General features: G+C 43.8%; 1 protein-coding gene across 1 annotated transcript; it reads left to right on the forward strand.

Annotated features, from left to right (window-relative positions):
* The first annotated feature begins 2,030 nt into the window (after positions 1-2,030).
* Positions 2,031-13,099, forward strand: klf5a (Kruppel-like factor 5a). The gene is made up of 4 exons (XM_049599745.1): positions 2,031-2,371; positions 3,375-4,512; positions 5,722-5,781; positions 9,559-13,099. Exons 1-4 carry the CDS (start codon positions 2,207-2,209, stop codon positions 9,735-9,737), a joined length of 1,542 nt encoding a protein of 513 aa, XP_049455702.1. The 5' UTR covers positions 2,031-2,206; the 3' UTR covers positions 9,738-13,099.
* The last annotated feature ends 762 nt before the right edge of the window (positions 13,100-13,861 follow it).

Consider the following 13,861-nt stretch of genomic DNA (forward strand, 5'->3'; position numbering starts at 1 on the left):
TAACTTCACCTACCTTCCTCAGTAGCTTCCACTTTAGTTTGGTGTGGTGTGGTGATGTCAGCGTTACTACACAGGAGTGGAAATAAATGGAAACACACACACGTAATGACAGTGAGTAGTCGACTGACAAAATGTGGAAAAACTGAGACTGTTGAACTGTTAAAAAATATTTTTCTGAAGAAATGTAAGGCTGTTCATCCTCTTTAGTAAATGGATGAACATTTTCAGAATGCACTTAAAAGGAAACAAATGCCAGTAAAATATGCAAGTGGCTGCTAGATTTGCTCACCAGCCTTAAAAACTATGGTAGGCTATTGGTAGATTTTGGAATCCACTAGCCACAGTGGCAGGTTGATAAATAAGTTAATTTCCAACCCTGGTTATAGGTTATTATTCACTGGTTTTATTATTTATGTAACCCATGAACTAAATTGAGTTTGACACCCCTGGATAAACATAACTGCTGATCTACTGGGATTTTCACACACAACCATCTCTAGCATTTACAGAGGATGGTCTGAAAAAGAGAAAATATCCAGTGAGCAGCAGTTCTCTGGGTGGAAATGCCTTGTTGATGCCAGAGGTCAGAGGAGAATGGCCAGACTGGTTCAAGATGATAGAAAGGCAACAGTAACTCTAATAACCACTGGTTACAACCAAGGTCTGCAGAAGACCATCTCTGAACCAACAACACGTCCAACCTTGAAGCAGGTGGGCTACAGCAGCAGAAGACCACACCAGGTGTCAGCTAACAACAGGAAACTGAGGCTACAGCTCACCAAAATTAGCCAACAGAAGATTGGAAAAACGTTGCCTGGTCTGATGAGTCTGGATTTCTGCTGCCACATTCAGATGGCAGGGTCAGAATTTGGTGTAAACAACATGAAAGCATGGATCCATCCTGCCTTGTATCAACAGTTCAGGCTGGTGGTGGTGGTGTAATGGTGTGGGGGATATTTTCTTGGCACACTTTGGGCCCCTTAGTACCAACTGAGCATGGTTTAAACACCACAGCCTACCTGAGTATTGTTGCTGACCGTGTCCATCCCTTTATGACCACAGTGTACCCATCTTCTGATGGCTACTTCCAGCAGGATAACGCACCATGTCACAAAGCTCAAATCATCTCAAACTGGTTTCTTGAACATGACGATGAGTTCACTGTACTCCAATGGCCTCCACAGTCACCAGATCTCAATCCAATAGAGCTTTGGGATGTGGTGGAACAGGAGATTCACATCATGGATGTGCAGCTGACAAATCTGCAGCAACTGCGTGATGTTATCATGTCAATATGGACTAAGATCAGTAGTTCTAAGGGCAAAAGGCAAGCAAGATGTACCTAATAAAGTGGCTGGTGAATGTACAATGACAATAAAGGATCTTTATATCTAAAATGAATGTAAATGTATGTAGAGAAGCAGAAAATATGTATATACAGAGGTGTAAACAGTTTTTTAAAACAGTAAAATCATATTCAGGTAAAGTGACAGTGTCAAAGGCTTTTAGGAGGCTTTGGGGGATCTTATAAAAATCTCACTTAGCAGCTCAGATTTTTGCCCATTCTTGTTTTAGTGTGTGTCTGTTAAGAGCCCCAGCTTTATGAAAGCCACATAAATTACTGGAATATGCCTTTAAGGGTTTATAGCAGAGAAGGAGGTGTGTAGATATATGTAGTGGCAAATTTGACTATGTAAACATCTTAAGAATTTGATTATAGTTCTTTAAAACCTCTGTATGGGGCTATATTTTTAATATTTATATTCTTGTGGAGGAAATATAGGATCTCACACACACAACAATACAGTTTGAAATGTGTGGTTTAGGTGAGTTTAACCTTCACCTCCTTCCTGCATGTGTGTGCAGTCTGGCTGGTCCTGTGTACACTTGACGACACTGTTGTCAGTGTGTTTAGATGGAGCGTAGGGCGGTGGCCGGTGAATGAATGATCAAAGCTTTTTTTAAAGGTTTGGTGGGCGGTGCATGAGCTGTATTTACACTGGGCCAGCCCCGCCCTACAGCAGGAGATAGAAAACTGTCTGTGGGCCGGTGGAGGGGATGAAACAAGTGGAAGGAGATGTAGCAGACAGGCACGCGTTTCTAACTCGCACTGCTCCACCTCGTCGGCTCCACTCCTCTCGCTCCTCTGTAGCATCCTCCCTGTGTGTGCACGGGCGATCATTTTGCGGCGCTGCGTCGGAGCTTCATGGCCGCGACACTCGCGATGAGCGGCGGCGGGCAGGAGGATCCCTTCTACCCGCTGCAGAAGGCGACTCTGCCCGCTGGATTCCCCCTGGAGGACTCGGCGTTGTTCGGCTTGGACTGCAAGATCGCGGACGCAGACAAGGCTGGGCAAAGCGACTACACGCAGGTAAAGGCTTAGGAATTACACATTAGTGATGCGTTTCATTGAATGGGCGTGGCAGATCGGTTGTAGATCCATCCAGGTTGTTTTTTTTGCTGGCCTCCAAATTTCAGTCGGCCTATGTGCGTGATAATCACCACTTAGTTTTGCACTATTTGCGGTAATAAAAGGAGCAGGCTGCAACCAGCTGGACCTGGAGCCGAGCTGCTCCGCCTGCAAACGCATTCACCGCATGTTTTCTATGCCAGCCAGTTGGCCACCAGTTGTTGGTCTTCTCTCCTCTCCTCTCTCCACCCCCCTCTCACCATCATACCACGCTGACAACAACTGACTCCAGCTTCGGACAGAAAGCTCCCGGCAACTCTGTCCCCCCAGTTAGCAGCAAACTTGTGCAGCAGAGGAGAACAGCTGGTCGGATCAGGAGCCTAGAAATAGCAGCCCATCCCCAGTACAGCCTGCTGCTGCTGCTGCTGCTGCTACTGCTGCAGCGGACAGGGAGGCATGGGTGTTTCCCCATTCCCTTTCATGTTGCTGTTTCATCCTCTGCTGCAGGGCTTCTCTAACTTTTACACCCGCCTTCACATTAACAGGAATTAGGCCAAAAAGCATGAACAAGGCATTTGTTGGCCACCAAGTTGCTCACTTGTGATGCCAGTGTGATCAAACATAGTCTGCTTTCTTTATTCTGTTATCATAACTGCAGTTGTGCAGATTTCCTAACGTTTTATACGAGAGGATCTGATTTCCATGGCCTGATCCTCAACTGTTGGCCTCACAGCCGGTGGGTTTCTGAGTTCAGCCTTGCAGCCAGAGAGGGAATGTGGCAACTGCCTATTGATGACTACTTGATAAATGTTTCAGCGGTGACTGTCCTATCAAACCTTTGTCTTCTCAGAATAGCGCCTCAGAATAGATTCATGGTGGCTCACGAGGAGCTGGATACATTATGTTAACTTTAAGACCGTGAGATGTTTCTAACTTAGACTTTTGTTTGTGTTTTTATCAACAGGCAAAGTGTGAGATGGACAGGTATCTCTCGCCTCAGTCTCTGCCCCTTCCAGCTCAGCAGAAGTCACAGAGAGACAGCACGTTGGATCAGTTCTTCGCTGGTGATCACACCGGGGCTCCCTACACCCTCAACATGAATCTTTACCTCCCCGACGCTGCCTACCTGAGGATGGGCTTGTGTCAGCAGGTGCGGCCCCCTCAGCACCAGAACCCCACAGGTCTCACCCAAATCAAGACAGAAACAGCCTCCCCGTGTTTCTCCCCCAACGTACAACTACACTGCCCCAACACGACGCCCTCTAGTAGCTGCAGCACATCTGGGCATGGCCCCGGCAGCATTGCCATGGAAACTTCAGCCATAAACATGACGTTAACAGGGTTACCGGACTTCACCAGTGTTTTTAACCAGTCAGGAGGCAACCGCGGTGGCGATTCAGTGCCGGAGGTGTTCATCAAACAGGAAATGTCATCGCAGTTTGATGCTCTCCACCATCATGACAACAGTGGCTCGCTGTTTCAGCTACTAAACTCCGGCTTGGACCATCACCATGGCAATGGTATGGAGGCTCAGCATCAGCATCAGCATCAGCATCATCATCATCATCATCATCAGCAGCAGCAGCAGCAAATACAACACACTTCCACTTCCACAATCCACACGCCTTTCCATGACTTGCCTGTAGCTTCTTCTGCGTCTCAACAAGAGCAGACTGCAAAGCCTGCCTACTGCAGCCTGGGTGGCGGGGCGTACACACATCCTCATGCTCAGGGGCATCCCCATTTCCTCCAACAGCAGGTGCCCTACCTGCCGCCCTCTCCGCCAAGCTCGGAGCCCGGCAGCCCCGACAGACAGAAGGAGCTGCTCCACACCATGTCCCCTCCGCCCTCATACGCAGCCACCATCGCCTCCAAGTTGGCAGGTAGCACCCCTGGACTCGGCCCCGGCCCAGGACCGGGCAGCTTAGCTCTGCCCCACACTACAGGTCCCACGCCAGTCCCAGGCCAAGCTGCAGGCCTTCCCCAAGCACCTGCAACAACCCCAGCCCAAACCCCAGCTCAGACCACCGTGCCTGCCCGCTACAACCGGAGGAACAACCCGGACTTGGAGAAAAGACGGATCCACCACTGTGATTACCCAGGTTAGAACAATCACACAGGTACACACTGTACATGCTCATGCATGTCACTGGTGTGTGTGCATGACTGTTGTCAGGTAAATATCTGGTCACTTACAGTACAAAGGTCAGCCTCAAGAGAACCAGCTTTATTTTAAGACGCCCATGCATTTTTAAAAAATTATATGTTGTGTAAGGAATGACTTTCCCAGGCCTGTGACTCACAGTTTGTACTACAGCCACAGCAGAGCTGCTGCTTCTCTGGAATTGAAATATGTTGGCAATGAGAAACATCAATCACTGCCTTCCAATTAACTGTCTGCATAAAAAACTACAATGCATGTATCATCTCACCTCAAAGGACTCGGGCACTGTCAGCCGTGAGCTCTCACACATTGCTGTGGTCGCTGGTATGATTGTGGAATGGACCTGTACGTTTGTGTGTGGGAGTGTGTTAATTAGATAGACGCTATCCTTGAGTCATTCGATCTTTTTTTTTTTTTTTCCTCCCTACGCATCTTTTGCACACCATCACACTTTAGATTGTTGGCTCTGATTGCAGTTGTACGATGTGCAGCTACTTGTAGGACATGTAATGTCAACTAGCCTGTGGCAGCGTGTAAAATAGGCTTAAGCGGAGCCTCCTGCAGCGTGTCACCACACGTCTAACTTCTTCAGAGTCACATGGAGCAGATCCATCACAACCACAAAAGGACGCATCCACACTTCACTCATGTGTGTGTTAGTCACACTGCTGCAGCTGTTTATGAAGTGCTATCATCTCCCTGTTTAAAGCCTGAATGAATCTGACTTTTTAAATCACTGAAAATACTAATGACCTTTCTGACATTGTAATCAAGACTTTGTGTATAAGATAATGTGCAGAAGATCGCATAATCCTGAACTTAAATTATATCTCAATTTTAATGTCAAACTGACAGGTGCAGTGAACAGAAGTATTCTGTGCAATTAGTTGAATATGTGTTCTTGTAAATACACCAAAATTTCAACAGTTTTTAAAACCAGATATGACTCTGTGTGAGCCACTTTCCAATGCAGTCACGTGTACTTTTTGCAAAACATTTACTATATCTCATTCCAAACAGCCTCTGCTCTTCATTAGTTCACATTTCCAGCATACCACAGCTCAGTTTATTGGGTGAATACATATCTGACGCATGAATGATTTGGATTAACTCCTCTGTTTGTGTTTATCTCCCTGTCTGTCGTCAGGCTGCAAGAAGGTCTACACCAAGTCGTCCCATCTGAAAGCCCACCTCAGGACTCACACGGGTAAGACATTCCTCCAATTAATGCAGCTTTTTTAAAATAGGGACCCGTCCAAAAAAAATAAAAAAGAAATGCCGCTGCCCACACACGACTCGTATTTCGGTATCTGCACTGGCACCGTGTTGCTAGGCAGAGTGTTGTGTTCCTGGCATGTGTGTGTAAAAGTATCCTACCCCATTCCCATCCTCTGCCCAATATACTATTCCATCAAAACAGGTGGAAGTGACACACTTCTGCCAGGGGATGACTCTAAGACTATGTGGTCAGCGCGAGCCGTACGGTGCCATCTCTCCCAGGATCCCCGTGCCTGTTCAGACATCGACGTTTAAATGCTTTAATGTGCCTGTGCGGCTTGTCCGCCACTATAAATACATACAAGATCTGTCTGCAGGGATATAAAAATATCTTAGATCGTCTTGTTCCTAATATCTCCACTGTGTGCACTTCAGATTCCTTTCTTTCTTTCCCCTTTCTTTCAATCTGTCTCCCTCTCTCACATTTAGATTTGAACTATTAGTTTTGGATGAGCAAAGTCAACAAACAAGCGCTTAGGTGTTGGGCCCCACCTCGCTCCAGCTAACAAAACAAAGCTTCTGTTGATATCTACACATTCCTCTCTCATCTGGATACACACAAAACTCACTCTTTGCCACTTTTATGATCCACAGTTTTGTTCCCCTTATGAATCTGAACGGCTTGTTCAGAACATCGCTGTGGGTGTGCGTGCCTCGCATTTCAGTTTTGGGAACATGACACGACAATTAGATCTGGCGTCATTCATGCTGCAGGCTGATTGTGGTTATTGCAGTTATTATAGACCACAAGATGAGGACACGACACGTAAAGAGGGATGTAGCAGCAACTTCCTTATCCTCTCTGCTTTTGTCAGTCTCGCTTAAGTTATTTTCTCCCCCCTTTTTTTCCCATCTATCACTTTCATTCATCTTATCATCCTCATCTCTGCTTTGTGCCATCCTCCCACCTTCAACCCTCCCTCCCCATCTATCTTTGTCCGTTACTCATTCTACTTCTCTTATTCAGCTGCTTGAATGCACACTTATGCTCTCATACACACATACACACACAGACACACGTTCACACACACCTGTCAGTAATCTGTATGAGATGATTCCTAATGCGTTTGGGTCCCCGTGGGAGTTCCCACTCTAATCTCCATCAACATCCATTACCCTGATTGTTTGTGTGTCTGTCTGTGTGTCTCTGTGCGTGTGTGTGTGGGTACATGTGTTTGCGAGAAGTGAGCACTCCTCCCAGTTCACTCTTTTTTTCCTGTCTTTTCTTTGTGTCTCCTCATTGTGTTTAGTTTCAGGTGTGTGTGTGTTATTAAGTTTGATGACGATGTGGTTAATTTCGTAACGGGATTACGGCTGTTGTTTTAGCGATGCTGCAGAGCCTGCTGTGCTTGTTTAAAGGGCCAGTTCACCCAAATGAAAAAAAAAAATCTAATTTTTTACTTACCTCAAATTATATTAAGTATGCAGATAGTTTTAGATTTTATTTGTCCAGCTTTTGAGATCTCCGTCTCTTAGATTTCTGCTTCTACGCCAGTTTAATGGAGGTGAATTAAATTATGTTAATGCATAGAGCTCTGGAAATTACATTTAAGCTGTTAAACTGGTTTTTTTTCCCCAGAATTGGCGTCTTATTAGTTTGAAGAAGCCACAGAGCACAAAATAGTCAACAATTTTCAGCAGTAGCTCCAATGCAGTGAGGTTTGTGGACTGTCCAGAGTCATGGGGACAAGTTTCTGGAAAGAGACGCTGTTTATGAATTATCTGACATTTGCAGGAGAATTACAAACACTCATATTTCTCACCCTGTTTTTGATTATTAGGAATACGTTAAATAGATGTTAAAAGAAGGAGAAACAGACGACACAGACCATTAGATTCCTTTATGGTTTGCTCTTACAGCACAGTGGCTCTTTTTTAAGGCACTCTTTAATCAGTTACACAGAGAAGCAAATGCATTTGTTAACTTCAACAAGAGATTATCTCAGCCAACCTTTTAAATGCAAATAAAAATGAACCAAAAGAAAGGAGACAAACCAAAGGTAGAGGAAGAAAAGAGGGGCAACATAGCAAAGCAAGACTCAACATGGCCATATTTCTTAAAAGATCAACTCCATCTGCGTACTTATGCAGGTTTTTCAAATCAAAACACCCACTCACCCATTAGCAAGAAGCAGTGATGCAGGTTAGACCGCTGTGGGTTAGTTTAAAGGTCATGAAATGGGGATGTGTGAGGTACAAGTCCCTGCTTCACCTTGTTGTCAGACCAGAGTTGCTGGTCTACGGCTGCCTCAGTCGGTTAGTTTGTTGTGTAAGTGTGTGATCTGTACTAACATGGCATCCACAGCAGCACATTACTTAGTGTCCTTGCTGGTTTTGGTTCAAATGCAGAGCTCTACATGAGCACTACAGAGGGCACGGGCACATGAGGACTGTTGAGGCCGGGGCTCAGTTGGGGTTTCATGCGAACGTTCAACAAAGAGTTAAAGAATGTTAAAAGAATAAAGCTGATTAAAATTTTCTCTAAAATGTGTTAACAGGCTGAAAGAAATGGCCCCAAAGGCACTGGCAAGGTTAGATTTGGGTTGAAACGCAGCGCTACGGAGGATACGGGCACATGGAGACATTAGGGGGTTAGAGGAATAGAGCTAATTCGGAAGACTGATAACACACAATTCTTAAAGAAGGCTTGACTGTCATTAAGAGCCACTTTGGCTGGGCTATGGCGTTTATATGAGCAGCGTAATCATGCTGAAGCCTACATCAGGTCATGTGGGAAAAAAGTCCTCGAAGGTATTAGGAAAATAGCATTTTGATGTCAACACATACGTACTTCAACAAAATTTGGACGTTCAGATCTACATAAATACTCAAGGAACAATAATGGGAACTACTGAATAATATTAAAATTTTAAAAAGAAGACAAAAACACAAATAATGTAACCACCATTTAAGCATCAGTTGTTACCAGAGCATGTAGAAATGCCAACATGCATAAGTTACATAGCTGTGCTTCCCTGTAAAGTCTGTCTGCGGGGTGTTATGTGCTCAGGTTGTTTAATTCTCTTAATGTCACCAATGAAATTCACCTGAGTTGTGTTTGGGTGTCGGCAGAAATGTCACAGGCAGATATCTCCAAACCTGCACTAATAAAACCCAAATTATCTGCATGGGTAGATTCTGCTAGGTGAACAAATCCTTTAATCCCACCTTTGGGCCACTGGACGAGGGTGGCGGTGGCTGTGCATCACAGTGTGGACGGTCGGGCCTGAGACGGAGCCGAGGCTGCAGGAGACAGGTCGCACTAGTTTTCACAAAGTGCCTGTGGCTGCAGCTGAACATTATTGGAATGACAGAGTGACAGAGACAGACTACATCTGTCAAAGAGAACTGCACAGAGGCAGAGGCAGACAATGCAGACGAGGTGGCCGTGGGAAACTTGTGCAGCGTGTGTGCTTGATGAATGCCTGTGACAGCGTTATGACTGTAACTGCATTTTTGTGTAAAGCCTGTTTTCCCAGTTCCTCCACCCAACTGTGTGAATCATGTAACGCTGGGAATTAGCATCAGTTTTAAAAATAATCAGCGTCATCAGTTCTTACAATCACACATTGACACATCTCTGCTGTTTGATAGAGAGCTGGAGATCAGGTGATCAAGCAGGAAATGCAGTGCTGCTGTTTGCTCATGTTTTTTTGTCCCCAGAGAGCAGCTGTACTCATTCAGACTCTTTTCTCTCTTCCTGCAGGTGAGAAGCCGTACAGATGCACGTGGGACAGCTGCGACTGGCGTTTCGCTCGTTCGGATGAGCTGACGCGCCATTTCCGGAAGCACACTGGCGCCAAACCCTTCCAGTGCGCCGTCTGCTCGCGCTCCTTTTCCCGATCCGACCATCTCGCCCTGCACATGAAGAGACACCAGAACTAGCAGCGTTTATACACACACACACACACACACACACACACACACACACTGACACACACATACACACTACAAAACACACAAGCGCTATCTTGACACACATGACGCACTCACTCCATCTCCCACGACAACGTTACAAGCTGCCTGATGACACCACAGCTGCTCCTGGTGCTGCTATCCTGTGCTGAGATGGTACGATAGCCTAACAGATGTGTTGCTCTTAACCCAGAGTGGGACGATTCAGAGGTTGTAAAGTTAGAAACCTCCAGATATAGATTTCTTTGGATGAATACAAAGAAGAAAAATAATAACAAAAAGAAAAATGGTAGCTCCAAAATGTGTCTCCAGTCCATTTGGACTCTTTTGTGTGACTGGAATGAAAGCACTTACCACTCAAAACTTGTACATCTTTTGTTTCTGTCCTAACATAGAACTGGCTTCATTGTTTTCTTTTTTTTTTACAAAGGAGAAGCTTTTGTTTGCAAAACTAGTCAAGCCAAATCATTGTTTACTCCTTGGTTTGTTCATATAACTGGAAAATCCAGGTTTTATTTTTATTTTTTTTCAACCAAATCCTTCGGTTTGCACTAGAATTGGTAATCTGTGTCTGAGCCTTTTCGGCCCATGCATCTCATTCACCACTGGAACGATCACTATCACCACTGGACTGAATCTCTGTGAACGCCACACAAATCATGGCTGTTCAGATATTAAAAATTGAAGGCATTTATACTCTGGAGAGAGAGAAGATAGTGCAGGAAAAAAGGAGGGAGGGGTGGAGATGAAGAGATAGAAAGATTTTTGTTTTTAGAGAGAGGAGGAGATGTGGGGATGACGGAGGAACGGAGGAAGGTGGATGGTTGCTAAAGAGCAGCAATTAGGTGGTGAATTATTCATGTTGTCTTTTCCAAGCCGAGAAGTGTAAGCAGAACCCGGAGACAGATCCCAGAATTCATTCAGTTAAAACAGAATTGACTGTATTTGATGCACAAGCTTGAATTAAGCGTCTTTTAAAATCCAATTACTGTACATCTGTCTCATCCAGCCTCCTTTTGTTTTTACTTCTTTAGAAATGTTTTAACCAAAGTATCATTTTCATCATCAACACCTTATTAAGTGCCTCCTTCTCTGATTTATGTGTTGTTGCTCAGTGGTAGCAGAGCTGTGATCAACGTAGAGAGACAGTCCTTTTAAACACACATGGTGCTGTTTTTTTATTTCTTAATCTATTGAGATCTCTAGGAGAAAAAAAATCCTTTTTAAATTACAAGGTTTACCCATCATTCATTGTGATTTAACAGCTCGGCTCAGGCCACCTCACGGACATCCTCTTTTTTATTATCAAAGTGACAGTCGGTCCTTCCTCTGAGGGTTTTACCTCCCTCGCTCTGTACACAACTAACTTGCGATGCGGCTCTATCAGTCAATCGAACATGGACGGAATGTTCTGTTCAAGGATAAGTTCTCATTTTTTTCAAGTCTTTCACAAAACAACATGCCCACATGTTCATTGCAGGGTTGCTTCAAGTGTTCCTCAAGAGCCCATCACTTGCATTGAAATCATTCTAGGAACTGATCTCAGTAGGACGAGAGGAACAGTTGCATCAATCAAAGACTCTAATGTAGGGTAAGATGGAGGACGATGCCCCCCTTTAATTCCTCTCCTGACCAACAGATTGTGCCAAATCGACTCTCAGTACATGAATTGCTTTATACTCTAGTGCAGGGTGCTTGAAGTTTTTATGACTTAGGTCAATATAGGGAGCCAGCATTTGACTAAGGGCCACACAGAACAAGTGCATTTGAGAGTTGTCCACTGAAATCACTAACTTTAGCTCAAAGCACTAGCACTGATGATGGAACGTAATTCCCGTGACACTCGTGAGGTGCAAGTTGTCATCTCTGACCTGACAGACGCTTGTTAGTTAATTCTCTATTAATGGATTAGTTGAAATTTCAGAAAATGGAGAATAATGTCAGTGTTTCCCAAAGCCCAAAATGACGTCCTCGATTGTCTTTTGTCCAAAACCCCAAATATTCAGTTAACTGTCGTAATGTAAAGTTAAAAAAAAAAAAAAAGAAAGAAAATATTCACATTTATGAAGCTGGAGTCAGAGAATTTTAACTTTTATCTTAAAGAAAAAAGCAAAAAATGACTCAAAAAGATGAATAAGTTGAGAACTAATCGATTAATCGTTGAAGTATTAAATGTTCGCAATTAAAAATATAGTATGTTGATTGAAAGCAAATGATTAAAATATAATGCAAGCATTTCATGTCATGTTCTGGGATCTTACAAAATGTTTCCGAGGGTGGCCTCTACCCTACGTCACGGACTTTGAGTTACAAAGCTCTAGTGAATTCTGATATTCCATCCGAACAACAATACCAGTTGTTTTTTGGCGACCCTTTGCGGTGTTTCCACCAAGTTTTGTGGCACCAAACTTAACTTTAATGGCACATTGCTCATTTCCCAGCAGCATTTTAGCAACCGAACTTGGGTGTTTTTCACCGACACAAAGCAAAGCGTTGAGAGAAACAAGGTTTAACTCATCTGCTTTAAAATAATATCCAAAGGCAACATATCTGTGGGTTGCAGAAACATACAATACAAACATTACAAGATTTTAATTTTTGTGATGTTACAACAAAATTGGCAGCTCCACTGATATATTTCTGCCGACAGTGTGTTGGTTTATGCATCACCATCCTGCACACACTAAACTCACATCCAAACATGTTTTTATTTGACAGTAAATTGACTCTCTTCTCAAGGGTATGCTTCCCCCCCATCCTACCCTGCGCATGAACATGAGAGTTGTTTTAATGCAGACTTGAAAACATGTGAACTTGTCCTTTAACACACACTTGAGTGTCCACTTTGACGGTGTGATCGAGCCTGCGCCTATAACTGTATTTGTTCATTCACTGCAGGTAGCATAAAGATAATATAGCACTGTAATGTATCATGGTAAATCTGACTATTTATTTGATTGTGTAGAAGTGGGGGTTGTATCAGATCAACCGTCTTTCTCCCCAGCAAAAATGCCTTAATGTAAATATATGCACTGTAAATAACTATTGATTTGTTTTTTGTTTTTGTTTGTTTCCTCTTTTGTTATTATTTTGTAAACAAAAGGGCAAAAAGAGGAAAATGCCCTGCATCCAAAAAATATTTGAGCCTTTTTGTTTTTTCCTTTGGTTTTGTTTCCTTGTCAAAGATATTTTGATGCCATTGTTTTATATATTGTCCTTCCAACGACTTATTTTGTAGATTTTTCTTCCTAGGTAAACGTTCCAAAGACAAAAGTTGTTTTTTCTTCAACTGAGTGAAACCGATCCTAATAAAGTCAACTGACACTTTTACAGACGGGCTCTTGTGCTGAAATTTATGTGGAGATTTCTTCTTTTACCTGCAAACAATGAGCGAATTTCAGGGCTCAGCTGTGGCAAAGTATGTGGTGCGGATAGTTATCTGGCCATGAGGTTTTTATTAAAGCAAAATTTTTTGAAGAGTAAGCCATGCTGTGCGGATAGAGAGTGTGTGGTGCATTAAAACAAGCCTCGTCAAGGGCTAAATGAAACAAATGAGACATAACCGCTTTAATCTCTTAAAATCTTAAACATGTTTCTGTGGAAGTGCTGATCCTCTGTGTCTGGGATTTTCTGCGGAGACATGCTTAAAAAGTTTCAGCAAAGGGAGGTAAGATGTGGAGGAGAGGCGAAGTGTTCTTGTCCGGGACCTGCGAGTAACCTGCAGCACCCTTGCTGATCAACAAACAATAGTCCTTTGATGTCCCAGCAAGAGACAATGGACAAGAAAATAAATTTGACCACCACTCAGGGACCGGAGGGGAATCCCACTGCATTGCAATGGACACACACACACACACACACACACACACACACACACACACACACCATATGTTCTTGATTTAAGTCATAAATGTGACCCAGGGTCTGTGTTGTAATCTACCTCAGATGTCAGAGAGGAGGGATGTGGAGGGGAGAGAGTGAAAGAAGTGAAATGCAGAACAATCTAAACAAAAGAATCTCTGGGGGGAACCAATCAACCACTTCCGTCCTCCTACATCTCCTCTCGCTCTCCTCCTCCGCTCTTCTTATTTAAT

The sequence above is a fragment of the Epinephelus fuscoguttatus genome, linkage group LG16 (genome assembly GCF_011397635.1).
Source record: "Epinephelus fuscoguttatus linkage group LG16, E.fuscoguttatus.final_Chr_v1".
Classification (NCBI taxonomy): Eukaryota; Metazoa; Chordata; class Actinopteri; order Perciformes; family Serranidae; genus Epinephelus; species Epinephelus fuscoguttatus.

Coding starts and splice junctions, on each gene's coding strand:
- klf5a (XM_049599745.1), top strand. CDS start 2,207: ATGGCCGCGACACTCGCGATGAGCGGCGGCGGGCAGGAGGATCCCTTC. Junction 2,372..3,374: donor GGCAAAGCGACTACACGCAG/GTAAAGGCTTAG, acceptor TTTTATCAACAG/GCAAAGTGTGAGATGGACAG. Junction 4,513..5,721: donor CCACCACTGTGATTACCCAG/GTTAGAACAATC, acceptor GTCTGTCGTCAG/GCTGCAAGAAGGTCTACACC.